Source organism: Hyperoodon ampullatus (assembly GCF_949752795.1).
Source record: "Hyperoodon ampullatus genome assembly, chromosome: 1".
In the NCBI taxonomy this organism is placed as follows: Eukaryota; Metazoa; Chordata; class Mammalia; order Artiodactyla; family Ziphiidae; genus Hyperoodon; species Hyperoodon ampullatus.
The window spans coordinates 151,170,990-151,186,705 of record NC_136914.1 but is presented as its reverse complement, the minus strand read 5'-3'; the positions used below and the strand labels follow the sequence as shown (position 1 = coordinate 151,186,705).

The 15,716-nt window shown below is 36.4% G+C and overlaps 1 protein-coding gene across 1 annotated transcript in view; it reads right to left on the bottom strand.

Annotated features, from left to right (window-relative positions):
* ARSJ (arylsulfatase family member J) overlaps positions 1 to 15,716 on the bottom strand; it is a gene marked incomplete at its 5' end in the record, with an annotated part of 144,095 nt that overhangs the window by 65,762 nt on the left and 62,617 nt on the right. Inside the window, 2 exons of the mRNA XM_079707383.1 lie at positions 9,859 to 9,952; positions 14,329 to 15,686. Coding sequence (XP_079563509.1) covers positions 9,945 to 9,952; positions 14,329 to 15,686 — 1,366 coding nt within the window. The 3' untranslated portion in view covers positions 9,859 to 9,944. The remainder of the gene's footprint in view (positions 1 to 9,858; positions 9,953 to 14,328; positions 15,687 to 15,716) is intronic.

Here is a 15,716-nt window from a genome sequence, read left to right as displayed (position 1 = left end):
AAGGCAAGTTCTTTCTACCCAGAATATTCAGCCAAGGTATAATTAAATGAAAAGTTGAGCCAAGGCCCTGCCTTCTCATCTGATGGTCAAAGATCAGTTGAGTTTGTTTTTATTTAATATTTATTTCTTTATAAATTCTTACTGATTTTATACTAAGTTATTTTCAGACTTTTGTCCTTCAAGGAAAACTCAAATCCCTGTCACATCTAGCCTCTTTCAAAGCCATTATATTTCTTTAGGGAAAAAAACAATTTAAGAAATCCTAACTTAAAGGTATGACAATAGGCTTATCCATTGATACGCTTCTTAATAATTAAAAAGCAAAGAGTAGTTGTGATGAATGAAGATTGATTCTGATGTAATGCTCAGCATATGTCTATGAATGAATTTAGCACACTTGTAGTTGATGTGATTAGGAGAAATGACAGCTCTTAGAAATACAGCTAAGGCTTATGAACTGACTCTTTTTCTGATGCAACACCTTGAGGTCTCTAGGAAGACTTGATCATAAACATCTGCATCATATGAATGGCAGCTGGCTGAATGAAATTTGGCAATAATTGGTCTGTACCTAATGTTTCCATATACAGTTAAAATAAAGAGCAATACTTTTCATAAATCCACAAAGCCACTCTCTGAAAAAAGATGAAATACTTTTTTTTTTTTTTTTTTTCTTTGCAGTACGCGGTCCTCTCACTGTTGTGGCCTCTCCCCTTACGGAGCACAGGCTCCGGATGCGCAGGCTCAGCGTCCATGGCTCACGGGCCCAGCCGCTCCGCGGCATGTGGGATCATCCCAGATCGGGGCACGAACCCGTGTCCCCTGCATCGGCAGGCGGACTCTCAACCACTGCGCCATCAGGGAAGCCCAAGAAAAAAATTTTTTTAATTTCATTTTATGGAAGAAATATATCTTCAAGATATACTCTCAGAACTTCATTTTGGAAATGTCTGTTACCTTATAATGATTCAAAACAAACATAAATGAAATGGTTCCCTCATTTACTATTTTTAAAAAGTAATTAACTGGTTAAGATGCATAAGAAAGAATATGTCCTCTGACGTCTTTCCCAAGCCACCTATTTAAAAATCCTATGATTTATAGAAAAGAGCTAACCTTAATTAAAGTTCCTTAAGTTGCATTCTTCAGTTTTGAATATATGAGAGGAAAAGGCAGAATATTTTATTGGCAGGAGCTATTGTTTCTGATTTTCCCTTCTTTTTGAGAAAACTCTACTGCTGCAAATGATTTGTTCCAATATGCTAAGAAAAATTGCTGTTATAAAGTTTCACTTTTGTAAGCTATTTTTGCCCTTTTAACATTTTCATCATTTTGAATAAGCTAAAATATTATACTTCATTATGTTATTTGTGAACATACTTTTCTCTTCCAATATTCAATATGCATTAATGATGCAAGCAAACACTTCTTGTGTCCTCTGGTGTCACTCTCCCTGCCTCTTATAATCACATGGAATAGTTTAATGTATAATCTAATGTCAATATTATGGCTTCTGATATTCTTTTTCTCTAAAATATTCCAGAACTTCTTGAAATATAGATGACTCTACCTCATAAGATTGGAAAAATAAGAATGGGTTTGACATATCTTAATGTTATCAAAAACAAGGATGCTTTCAGAAATATCTGAGGTAGTACGAAAAAAGGCAAAGAGGGTAGTTTGTAAGAGGTTTTCCCATGCCCAGGATATCAAATTTAACATCAAAAACATCAAAAATCAAAAGGGAAAAAAATGATTACAGTCGATTTGACCAGGTTAAGTATGTTAAAGAAGACATGATTCTGTGATGAAACTAAAATAGCACAAGTTAAAAAGTGGTTGCAATGCTCATATAGGCTTCCATTGATTCTATAAAAATGAAATATATTAACCTCAATTATTTGAGACATACCCTGAAGTTTTGATCAAATATAAGCTTTTAAATTACAGAGGTTGATCCCTCTTTACTTTTTTAATGGAGATAAAAATTCTGAGACAGACTATGTAAAAGATGGGAAAACTATCTCACTTTCAAGGTGGGGAAATGTATTTGAGTTAGACAGTAAAAATAAAATGTCAGCGAATCAAAGGAAAAGAGTATAGATCAACAAGACCCAGTAAAAAACAGGAAAAAATAATAAGCGGGAAACTACAGAATGCTTGTATTTTAATAACACAAAAGTGAGGCCAACCAAGAATACAGAAGGAATTTGACCAGGTAGCATCTGTTTTAAGGAAACAAATTGTGCATTTAGGTTGCCCTGGCAGCAGGTGTGTCTTCTTATGCCAAGACATTATAATGAGAAAATCACATGAACTTAAAGTGGATTACAAATAGAGGTGGCCCTATCTCCCTTGGAAATAGGTTTGGAAAAAGAGTTTGGAATAGGTGTATGCCATCAACTAAAGATGAAATCATGAGAGTGAAAATTTGAATGATGTCCCAGGGGGAGAAGTTGAGCCTGTATGCTCACAAGCTTCTGAGTGTGGCACAAATCTGTTGTTTTGTCCTACTGATTTCAGTTGAAGTCAGGGAAAATAAATAATATACACACCTATTCACATCATTAGAATCACTGCTGGGAAGGAACCTTGGACTGGGAAACTGTGGAAGATCAGTTTTCTGGTTGTCTGCGTAAGGTGGTTTTGGACCCAAACTACTGTAGCAGTCTGGGCTCTGGGTGACTCTCCTGGCTTTAATTAACACACGGAGTCTGGATATGTCTCTCGCATGTAATGATTCCACTTTTGTTAGATTTCTATCAATAACAGAAACACAGTGTTTTTTGAGTCTACCACATTCCACTGAAGGCAGCACTAGTACTAGAAAGTTCTTCCTTATATTGAACTAACACTTGCCTCTCAGTAATTTCAGTCTGTTAGTCCTAGGTTTGCTTTAGAGAGTCACCTATGCAGTTTTAAAAACATTTTAATCTAGTCATGAGCTTTAATGAATGAGTTTAAGCTAATGCATCTTTTTAAAAAAATAATTAAAAAATTAATTAATAACGTTTGGGCTGTGTTGGGTCTTCACTGCTGCATGCGGGCTTTCTCTAGTTGCAGCCAGCAGGAGCTACTCGTCACTGCGGTGAGCGGGCTTCTCATTGCGGTGGCTTCTCTTGTTGTGGAGCACGGGCTCTAGGCACGCGAGCTTCAGTAGTTGTGGTTCACTGGCTCTAGAGCACAGGCTCAGTAGTTGTGGCGCAGGAGCTTAGTTGCCCCACGGTATGTGGGATCTTCCCTAACCAGGGTTCAAACCCGTGTCCCCTGCATTGACAGGCAGATTCTTAACCACTGCGCCACCAGGGAAGTCCCTATAATGCCTCTTAAAATGTGCTTAACAATGATATGCCTCCTAGTAATGTACTTCTGTTATTAACCATAATAAATGAGAAGAATATACTTCTCTTATTTACAATAATGATAATAATATGATTTGTTATTATGCACACACTTCTTTATATTTTATAAACAAATAGGAACAGCAACATTCCCTGCGTGTGGGTCTCTCCAGGCTGGAGAATAAGTGTGATGTACTGAAAGGAGAAGAGTGGTTGAACTCATCATTTGACTGATTTCAGACTTTTTATTGTTTAATGTTCTGTTAACTACCTACAGCTAAAGGATGAGATGAGACTCAGATGAGACTCCTGAGGGATTTGTCAAGCTCAAGAAAATTAATGACATCTATTTTTAAACATTATGATCTGTGAAAAATCAGTTTTGCCTTTTACTGTCTTACTTTGATTTAGTCTAAACTTCTCTTTTTGTAGGAAATTAAGGCCCTGTACCAATGGTTGGTCTAAGAGAACATAGCTTTCCTACAAAGTTCTCATGTTTTTCATCTCGCAAAAACCCCAAAAGACCAAAAAATTAAAGAACTGGATCTGAGTAATATTTTTTTGTGTGTTTTTTCTCTGTAGAGGACATACACCAGCAATGTGAAGCTTCTAGCTACCTATTTTCCTTCCACTTATGTATCAAGATTGGTTTTCTCATTCAGAGAAGGCAGTAAAATAAATAAAATGAGGTTACCAATGTTTTTATGAAATAGGCATTTCCTCTCTTTTCACACACAATTATAGGAAGTTCATTTAGTAACACTGGTTAAATTTTTGATTCCTGGAGAATTTCTAAGATGACACATATTGTGAATGTGTGGTGAGAACAGGTGAATGGTTTTAGCATGGCAAATTCGATCATATTGCTCATTATTTATAAGATACACTCAATCTTAAAGGATACTTCAAGGTTTTAAAATAGTAAGAGTATCAGTAGTACATTTTGTAAGATAAAGAGATATTAGAACATTTGAACAACAGTTCAAATTTGTTCAAGTTCCTTCACTCCTTGAAATTGAGATAATAGACTTTGGAAGTCAGATTTCAGAAATTTATATTTTGCATGTAAATAGTATACAAAATACTTTTTTAATATAAGAGGAAAGACAAGTAATGATAGGGAAAATTTTCAAGGATTTACTTAGCAGTATTTCACAAGCATGTACAGCATCAAAATCAGCAGATGAAATGTCTCAGCTCAAAGCCATCTTACAAAGACATTTTAAAGATGTCAAAAGAGAAAGATGTTATAAAGGGCAAATAAATTAAGAAGTAAATTAGCATTAATAACAAATTATAAGGAAATTAGAATATTTTCATATTGACCAAAAATTCCAAGATTATTTAAGAATTTTAAAGGAAACAAAATAATTCATGGTGGAAAAAATAGTCAAATGATGTTTAGAGGGAAAAGGAGGACTACAATGTATTAATAATCTAAAGTTTATTGAAACCATAACTTTGTTTTTAGTAGGAAGGTTTAGGTGAAATTTAGAGGTAGAACTAGGTAATTCATAAAATAACTATGGTTTCTTTAAATTTATCAGTCAATTTAAGACAGTTTAGAATAATTCAAAATATATTCTACTGAAATTATCCCATAACACAGCCTATTAGGTAATTTGACAAATGTGTCATGCTGGAAGTTAGTAGGATATAATTTAATAAACTACTTCTTGCTGGAAAGAATTAATGCAGTTTAATAGAAAATGGTGATTCACCTTTTTGTTCATAAGTACTTAAACCTTACATTGATTTTACTTACAAAAATGATCATAAATATAAAAATATTGAAAATTCAGGCAAACAAATATTTAACAATTCATAATCTATAAAGCAGAGACTTGCTTATTGTTTTATTATGCAGGGTAATAATGTGAATCCACTTAAAACTAGTTAATAACCTGTTAGTATATGCCTTTTTCCACTAGAAAATATAACAAGACAAATTTTTGAGCTGAAAATACATTTCCTCATTTAATGGCTAGTAATAGCTATAATTAGCTCTGAAACCATAATTCAAGCAAACATTATATGATTATATGATTATAATTAAATATACAAATATATACACAAAGATATTTGTAAATCTGGCAATAGTAAATAAAGTTATCTTTTTTGAATATCATTACTACCTTTGACTGTAGGTAAAAATACAAATTTCAATCAGTAGTCTTTGTCACTCTTAGATTAGGTTGGAACATAAGTGGCAATTTGGCATAGCATATCCTAATGTGAAAGTTTGCTCAAAGACTTTTTAAAAGATAGGTGAACAGAACTAACATAAGTTAATATTAAATTTCAACAAGTGGGTTTGTTTAGTTTTTAGAGATATTAAATACAATATATTTATTGAAAGATGGGGAAGGAAAGGTAAGCATGAGAAAGGGAAAAGAGCCAAAGAGGAGTGGTAGATAGACAAATAGGCAGAAGAAGAGTGGCAGTGGTGGAGTGGGGCAGGGCAGAGAAGCAGAAGGATAGTCACTGCAAAGATGAGAATGACAGAAAGGGATTTGAGGGGAATTCTCATTTTCTTAGTAGAGTATCATAGAATCAGAAAGCCATACATGCATATATGCATGCCTTTTTATTTCAGTTTATATTTATTAGCAATTTTGGTTAGAATTGAGTTTTAATTGTGATTATTAGGCATGAATCAATTGTGAATGAAATGTATATACAGATTTAATTGCACTTACCACTCAGTATATCATTCACATTGCCTCAGTTTCATGATTTAATTTTAAAGGCCGTAGATTTAAATAATTAAAAATTAGTTACATACAATTTCAGCCAGTTGAAAGAAACCTGTTGGCATGACACCTGGTGGCAGTCATCTGTAACATGTAATTGGAGAGATGTTTATTTAGGTTTCACTAATTTCCACATGCTAGTTAACATGGTAGAAAAATGATTAAAATATCAAGTGATTATATTAGGCGTTTTTTGTCCTGTGTTCAAGGTTAATTAAATACTACAGTGTGCAAGACACTTTGCTAGGTATGTAATGGTTTTATTACTGGTTTTGGGTAAATATCTGGGAGTGGAATTGCTGTCATAGGGTAAGCATGTAGTAGACATTCCTACTGTCAACCAAAATAAAATAATGCAGGAGGCTGCAGATAAGAAAATAGTTTATTTGGGGTCTTGATGAAACCATATACAACCCCCTATGTCCCCATCTTTTGAAATAGAAGGCTTTTGGCTTAGTCTCTCAGGTTTTCCCTGAGTCTCAAAAGCTGGTTTAAGAGTTAATGATCAGGAAATGTGAAGATGCAGAAACAAAGAATAGCTGTTGAGCTGGGAAACAGGTAACAATTTAGATGATAAATCAGCCACGTAGCAGAGTCACTGAACTCCCAGTTTCCTCAAAGATATAAAGGCCTGACACACATTCCAAAGTTGTTTTTATAGGAACTAGACCCCTACCAGATGAAAATTGCTGACCAAAAGCATGTAGACCCCAGACCAGTTGAAACCAGAAGATTGATGCTGCTGGAAACTTCACCTTGATGTCAACCAATACTGGAATTGAGCACAAGATAATAAGGCACCTGCAGCCCTCTCCCTCACACTGCCTTTGAAAACCCTTCCTGGGAAGCCACTGGGGAGTTCAGGTCTTTTGAGCATGAGCTGCGCATTTTCCTTGCTTTGTGCCCTGCAAATAAACACTACTTTCCTTCACCACAACCCAGTGTCAGTATATTGGCTTTGCTGCGCTTAAGACCCAAGTCCAGATTCAGTAACATTAAGAATTGCAGTTCGGGAGACACAGATTCTGGTAACCCTGAAGGAGGGAAACTGGTGCAGTCACTATACTCAGTAATGACAATGACAAAGACAATGACAAAGACAATGACTCTGATCTCTGCTCTGGAAGCTTCATGGTTGTTTTCGGGATAACAATGAAGAAATATAGAGAGTAAAAATGTATCAATTTTGCTGACAAAGATGGGTTCCTGTTTGAAACATGGTTTGCTGAGAGAGACGGAGGAGATCCTCACAGGCTGGCAGGATTTGAGAGAAGTCCACAGAAACCAGTAGCAGACATGTTGAAAGGACTGAGACATTTGTTGGCTGAGGACTGGGAGGTAGGATTGGAACGAGCAGTCCAAAGGGTGCTTTTGGTTTTTGCTTTCTATTCCAGGCAAGGGAAGAAAGGGTCCAGGCATTCTCGAAATTGGGCTGTGGGTGGTAGAGAATGTTAGAAGTTTCTGTTGCTCTCTTCTCTATGCTAGATGAGAAAGAGCAGGAATTCCCAAAGGTAAGAAACAATAGAGAGAAAGCATTAATTAGATCCCCAAACTGAAGCAAGTTTTTGGGCTTTGCAGCTTTTGAGCTGTTTGAACCTGAAAGGAGATATAGCTCACTTATGCATGCACAAACACTTTATCTGCTTCCCCCAATGGCCCACTCTTCTACCTTGATCTTGGCTGACTTAAGTTTGGGGGTAGTGCTCAGGGCTTCTTGTCACCAGCAGATGGGGGTAGCTCTGCACACCCATCCCTTTATGCCAGGGAACTTCAGGAGGGGAGGGATTTAAATGTTAATAATCTGTTGATCACAGGTGTCTATGTGCCTAGTTCTGGGGCAGGAAGGGGTGTGGGACTCAGAGATGGACAATAAAGGAACCAAGAATGTAAAATGTGAAGCCATGTTTCTATGTGAGAGGACATAAAGAAACAGTCCAGCCACAGCCCAGGTGCTGGGAAGTGGAGTCAAAGAAAAAAAGAAGGTAAGAATCTCTCTGCTTATCCCCCTCACTACACTGTCACTGCAGCCACTTCTCCCAGTAGGGAGATAATAGGTTACCCTGGCATCTGTGACTGTAATCTTTGAAATGCTAAGTTAACTCTTAGGGCTTTGAGCAAAACTTGAAGAAAAGAAAAACAAGTTTAATAAAAAGACTGTATATTTTATTTTTACAGATGCATGGGCACCTTCACAGGAAAATGAAGACCCAAGGAAGCAATCAGAGCTGGATGCTTATGTCCTGCGTTGGACAAAGTATAATAAACATTGAGAATGTGACAAGGCAAAGGGGTTTGGGCTAGGGCAGTGAATTGTGGAAAAGTGACTAGAAAGATGAGGGTTAGTTTAACAAGTTCTTTTGTACAGATTTCTTTCAGCTTTGACTTCCCATCTCTGGTGATAAGAATGTCTTCTTTCCTCCTGATACAGAGAGGGCACCTTTCACCTGAGATTTTTATCTCCTCCTTTCAGGAAGAAAAAGGAAGGTCAAAGTGTCTTGCTTGATCTGCTATTTTTAAGGTGCCTTTAACCACTCAAAATAACCAATATTCCAAGGGGGCATATTTTGGGATGACATGCTCTGAACCCCTACATTTTGTTGCTGTTAAGCCTGAATGTGTAGTAGAAATTATGTGGTGTTACATGCTTATAATTCCCTACCTTCTTGATGCTAGAGACAGTTGATTATTCCAATCAGGGAAACCTTAAAATAGAGAAATGTTAGTGGGACATGTATTAGAGACAGAATGAGTCTCCATGACTGATGAGTTATGCTATTACTTTTGTTGAAAAGGAGACTCTGGAAGTTTTGGTGATGGTGATATGAGAAGATACAGTTTCAGATTATTAAGTAAAATCAAGGTTTTTTTTTTTTAACCTTTGTTATGAAACTATTCTTTCTCACAGTTGTGTAGAATTTAGATGTTCAGTCAAAAGTAATCCCCAGTCATTCACAACTCTTAAGGCTGAAGAAACTTTAATTATTAAAGTATTGTTTCCAGAGCATTAATATGTCATATTGGGCTTCCCTGGTGGTGCAGTGGTTAAGAATCCGCCTGCCAATGCAGGGGACACGGGTTCGAGCCCTGGTCCGGGAAGATCCCACATGCTGTGGAGCAACTAAGCCCATGTGCCACAGCTACTGAGCCTGAATTCTAGAGCCCGCGAGCCACAACTACTGAGCCCATGTATCTAGAGCCCGTGCTCTACAACAAGAGAAGTCACCGCAGTGAGAAGCCCACCCACTGCAACAGATAGCCCCCGCTCGCCGCAACTAGAGAAAGCCCGCGCCCAGCAATGAAGACCCAACGCAGCCAAAAATAAATAAATTTATATAAAAAAAGTCATATTAAAATTGTTTTTGGATATTTATTCTGAAAGATAAATTTTACTTTTATTTGATTCATTAGATAAGATACCCTCCATTTATAATTAACAGCTAAAGAATTTCTGCAAAGAATGAATACACAGACATTTTTAATGAGCATATGTTATTTTCTTGGACCTTTTAAGTTGGTGGGATTGATTTTATCTAAAATTGCATAACCCAATTGATAAAGAATATTATAGGATTGTAGTACATTTGAGAGGAAGGAAATTTCAAATCATAGATATGAAATGGAAAGTTAAGTAAATATGTTCAAGTCTACCTAACTCCCACGGACAACATTTTCATGTCGTGCGTTTTATAATATCATATCTAATCAATGAATCAATGGACTTCACAGATATGCTACGACCAATAAAATACTTAAGAAAAACTTACCTTTAAAGCAACAGAATTCTTTCTTTGCCGATTTGGAGAACTTCATAATAAGATACCCAAGGATGTGAGATATAGTCCATTTGGCTTCATAATTCTGTGAAGACACAGAGGTTTATTTGCTATTTATATTTTTCCCTTCTATGGCTTGCTACAAAAATTATCCACAATTTAATCCCCATTTCTCTTTTCTGGAAACTCTCATTTATACTGTATTCTGTTACATTCAAAGTAGTGTTAGAATAATTATGTTGTACTCTGTTAGGTAATAAAGATAAAATTTGCTCTCAGAATTGTATGATTTTTGCTTGGTTTTTGCTGTTAACACTCTGTTCCTATAACTATACATTATTCAAGTTAGTTTTTTCTAATGCTAGAAATTTCTTCATTTCACAACAATGCTATTATTATGAGGAATGGTATTAGGGATGATTAGTTCTATTTTTCAACAGTGAAATTCCTATACAACAGTGGAAAGTGGAAACCCAAGCAAATGTAGCTGAACATATGAATATTTGTGATTATCTCATCTATTCATGCAAAAAATAAATATATATTGAACACTGACTAGGAGCCAGGCATTGTTTTACATACTGGCAATACAAATGTAGATAGAGCAGACATAAACTATTTTTGTTAAGAAGCTTACACTCTAGTGGGAAGAGCCAGAGAATAAATAAAATATGTAAGTAAAATATGAAATATATCAAAGGGTGATAAGTCTATGGAGAAAGATCAAGTAGGGGAAGAGAGTGGAGAAGAGGAGGGTGTTTTGTTATTTGACTAATGGCTGTGTCTCCCAGGAGCATGCAGACTACCTGAAAACAGGGACTCTGTCTGATGTTGCTAGTCACCATATCACAGCATTTATCACATGTGGCACTTACCAAGTGTTGAATAAATGGATGAGTAAACTTGGTGTTGAATAAGTCCTCCCCTTATCCTGATCTACTCTTTCTTTTCCACACTACTTTATATAGCATATAATTTATTTATATAGTATATAATTTATTTACTTGTTTATTACTTATTGTTTGCATCACTTGGCTAGAATGTCACCTGCACAAGGAATAAGAATTTTTATCCATTTTGTTCACCGATGGATTTCAAGCACCAAGAACATTGCCTGCCAAGCATGCAGTAGGATTTAACAAACATTTGTAGAACGAATGAATTTTAATAAGTAATTTCGCTAAGAGGAAACAATGAAATTACTAACTTCTGACACAAGAATTTTGTTTGCTGCTTCTGGCAAGCCAGTTTATTCCTGCCAACGACACACATTCTGATGGCTACTGACAAATTCACAGTGTATGTACTCAAGAATCCCAGGAATAAAATACTTAAGAAGCTAATCCTGATGCCAAATTCATGTACCTTGGAATATCAAATGTTACGATGTATTAACTATTTACTCATTCAACTATCAAAGGGACAGTTTCTCCTCTATTCTTAAGATTCTTAAAAGGGAAAAGTGAGGGAAAAGTATGTAAATACAGATGAAACAAGACTTGACAGCCATGGTGTGGATGTTTTTCACTGATTGAAAGGTACCACAGTTTTGTTTGTTTTGTCATTTGAATAAAATGATTTAGATTCTTTCCCATCCAAGACACATAAGCCACATCCACAATTTATTTTCTGACAAAGCTAGGGGGATACTTATATTTCAATCCAGGGGTTTCCTTTGGTAGCCTAATAAAAGGATCAGAGGTTTTAAAGCGGTGCCATTTACACTTGAAAAAGCCACGGGCAACTCTCAGGTTGAAAAGAAATGCAACCTGAGAATCACAGTTCAGGAAAATGACACCTGAGAATAAAGGCCCCACGTGAACATAGTTTTAATGGTTAAGGCATAAAAGTCAATTGCAGAGTATTTTCCTCCCTGGACATCTTGAAACACCTAGTGATTTGTCGACAGCATTTTGGAAACATTTCTGTTCATTATTTATACATGACTATTGTATTAGATTTTAGTTTCTTAAGGGCAAGACACAGACTTCTCCTAAATCGCCTACCCAGAGTCATGGGGGGGTGGGCAGGTACTCTCCTAAAAATAGTAAATAGCGTCCTTGAAGTCATTTCCAGGTAGAAAACTGTGGGCTAATTTATTTTCATTGAGAAAGTTATGGTCATTTACAGAGAATTTAAAATCACACCATATTGCATAATATCTACTGACCTCAAGTGTGAGTTAATTTTCATGAGCCTAATTTGCCTCTTTGCTCCTTTTTGTTTTGCTAAGGATTTCTAGAAGATTCTATGTTTACACTAAAAATTTCTGAGGTCTTTTCCATACTTTGCCTAGTCCTGGTGTAATGTGCTATAGACAAGGGTTTTATGGTGAAAGAAATTAGAAAACACTATATAAAAATTTCCTTCTGTTAGAGATTTACAAGGCAAGCTAGGATTTTAAAAACTGTAAGAAAGTCTGCATAAATTGAACCCTCTAACCTTGTTTAACTCCACATATCTTGAACTCATTTTTCCTCAGAACTCTTTTTTAATGTAATAATAACTATCTTTTGAATTATAAGATATTATCTATTTTATAACACCTCATTAATTTATGTGCCACCAAGAGAGGAAAACACTGACAGTATGCCTTTGATTTTTAAGACCCATTTAAATATACAGTTGATAAAACATAAACTCAGGAAATAGTACTTAATCCTATATAATGAAATGGAGATATATATTCTAGAACTGAAATATTAAAATTTTTAAATATTAAATTATTTTTGTCCATTTTAGTAAGTTCGGTAACAGTCTATCGATTCTTTTATAGATTTCCAGGAACTGTGAGAAGCTATCCTCTGAATTCTGATGTAAATGTATTTAATAGTATGCTGCCATACTGCCAGGTACATTTCTTTAATCACAATTGTAACTTCACATATCACAGTTCTAGCTCTCTGTGATTTTTCGAGTGTAAACTATGAGACTTACAGGCAATATTAGGAGAGGGCACCTTAAAGAAAACTCCAGGGCCAATAGGAACCACATCAACCTGTCCTCACTGATCACCCATGATAAACTTCATTACAGATCACGTTCCTTTAATCCTCCTCATGGTGTTTGCATGCGTGAGTTTCAAATTTGATTTTTAACAACGCCAGGTAGGATCCATATCTTCATTTCTCTGTATCTCCCCACCACATCCACTTTGTATAAGAGTAGGGTCATTACAAATCTTATTTATTAGCAAGAGAACACTTTTCTCCATGCAGTGGCCAAGTGGAAATATCTCTTATTTGCAAAATCCATATTATATTACTATGGTGGTTAGCAAATCATACCTTCATTTGCCTATTTGTAAAGATTTTTGTTTGTTAAAATGAATAATATAATTCTATATAGATGTTAAATCAGAAAAGCCACACAATCTGCTGGTGCTATAAAATATGTCATTTTAATAATTAAGATACATAAATAAAGTGTTTATGACAGAAACAATAAAGGTGTCTCTCAATTCTGTACAAACACTGAATTTCCAAGTAATTTGTAAGGAATATATTCATCTTATTACATTCAAAATAATGGTTGAACAATGATGATTATCATTTTTTTCTTTTTATATTCTATGAATTCACACACTATTAATTTATAGTATTACAGTGTTTGATAATCTTGATAATATGAAATAAAATTCTTCTAATGGTATGTAGAAAATAAAAATAAAATAATTAAAAGTCATTTGTATAACTTTTTATGAAAACAAAATAATATTTTTTCTGTAAAAATAAATTATGTATTTTATTCTGAAACATCATTCTATTAAAGTGTTTAGAAAACAGTTACATTCACTTTTTGGCAGTGTGCTGAAACATTCTTATTTGCCATTCCCTTATGCATGATAAAGTGAGGTGCAAGCTGTTCACATGTGAGAAAAACAGCTTATTTTCACAGGAAAGGAAATGATATATGAAATAGAATTAATTTTTTAAAAAACCCAAGTGTCCTATGATAGAGATACAAAAATTCACTAAGAAAAAAATGTTTTTTAAGGCCTTTGAGGTGATGCAACCCTTGACTACACTTCATCAATGGTGGTTTTTAATCATGCTGCCCTGTAACTTCCATCAAAGTAGCATGTCCATCAATTGCAGGTTACAGTCCAATGTTATAATTTAAAGCATAGTGTTTGGTCAATTGACTGAAGCACAACAGCTGGACTCGTCACTGACCACCTTTTATAAACGAGCAAGAGAAACAAACATCTCCTTTCTGCTCTAAGCATGGCTTCCAAGAGTAGCACCTTTGGCACTGAGCACAAGCTTTCCAGGTGGCAGAAGTCTCTGGAGTAGCACAACACGAAAACAGCAATGCTGGTGGCAGGGATCGTACTGAGCCAAACATGCTGGTTCACCTAGAAAACTGGTGAAAGACTAAGTACTGATTTAAGTTTAACCAGACAGGAAAAAATTTGTACCTATCCACGAGGAACACCCAAACGGCAATTTGTAAACGAACCCGCTTTCTGCTGTTTCTTCTTTGTCTTACTTTTCTTCTGCTTTTTCTCAGTCTTATTTTTGCGTAGCTTCTGTTTCTTGTTTTCCTCTTTATACCATGGTCCCCAGACTCCTCCATTGAGCCGAGGGTTACTTCTGGGGTCTTTGGGGGGGTACCTGACAGGCACTGCGGTTTTGTTGAACTGTGAGAGCCTCCGGAGGAGCTGCTTCACAACTCCGGGATACCTGTTAGAAAGGTCCACTCTCTCGTAGGGGTCAGCTGTGATGTTGAACAGCCATACACTTTTGCCAGTTGACAACGTAATCCGTTCGTTATGCCACCGGTTCGGCCCTAGGTTACTGAACGACTGAGGGGGCACCCAGTCACTGTACCCGGGGTTCCCTGTGAGCAGTTTCCAGTGCTTCACTCTGATGGCCGACTGGATGGCAGTGTTCCAGATCCCATAGCCTGCCGCCCAGGAGCCATTTTTTGCCTTGGTATAAATGGGGTCGATGTTGTGCAAAATATCTACTCGGGGAGAACGAAGGCCTTCACTTATAGTCTCCCAGATGTCATAGCCATCCAGTTGAATGTCCTCATCAATTTGTCCTTCAGCCAGTGAAATCAGAGTGGGGTACCAGTCAGTGATGTGCACAAGCTCCTTACACACCGTTCCCTTGTTTTTCAGAAGTGGGCTGTGCACGAAGCCAACAGCCCGGATCCCCCCTTCCCAGTAGGTTCCTTTGCTACCTCTGAGGGGCCAGTTACTTCCTCCTGCTGTGGGCTGGCCGCCGTTATCTGAAGAGTATATGATAATGCTGTTGTTATAGAAACCATATGTCTTTAGAGCCAGGGTCACATTGTTGATTGCTTCATCTAAGCAGGAAAGCATAGCAGCATACCTGCGCCTATTTATGTTGATAATGGATCTGTAGTGTTCAAAATACCTGCCAGGGGCTTGTAGTGGAGAGTGCACAGCTTGGTAGGCAATATATAAAAATATAGGCTTTCTGGGGTCACGAGAAGCTAAGATTTGTTGCACTCTCTGAGTGTACATCTGTGTGGAGTATATGCCATTGTCGTAGTCCCAGGCAGCATTGTCATTTTCGTACAAGTCATAGCCACACATCCCGGGACTGTCACATTTGTAGTGTGTATAGTAATCGCCACTTCCCAAGAGGGAACCAAAAAAGGTATCAAATCCTCTCTTGGTGGGCATACATTCTTTTCTATAAAAACCCAAATGCCATTTTCCAACCATATGTGTTGAATATCCAACCTCTTTCAGCTTCTGAGGTAGGGTTGCATTGTCCAGAGGTAGGCAGTTAGGCTGTGTAGGTCTTATGATAGAATGTTGAAGTCCGGTATGTATCTGATACCTTGACAAAAGAGTAAAAATTGTGTCAGTG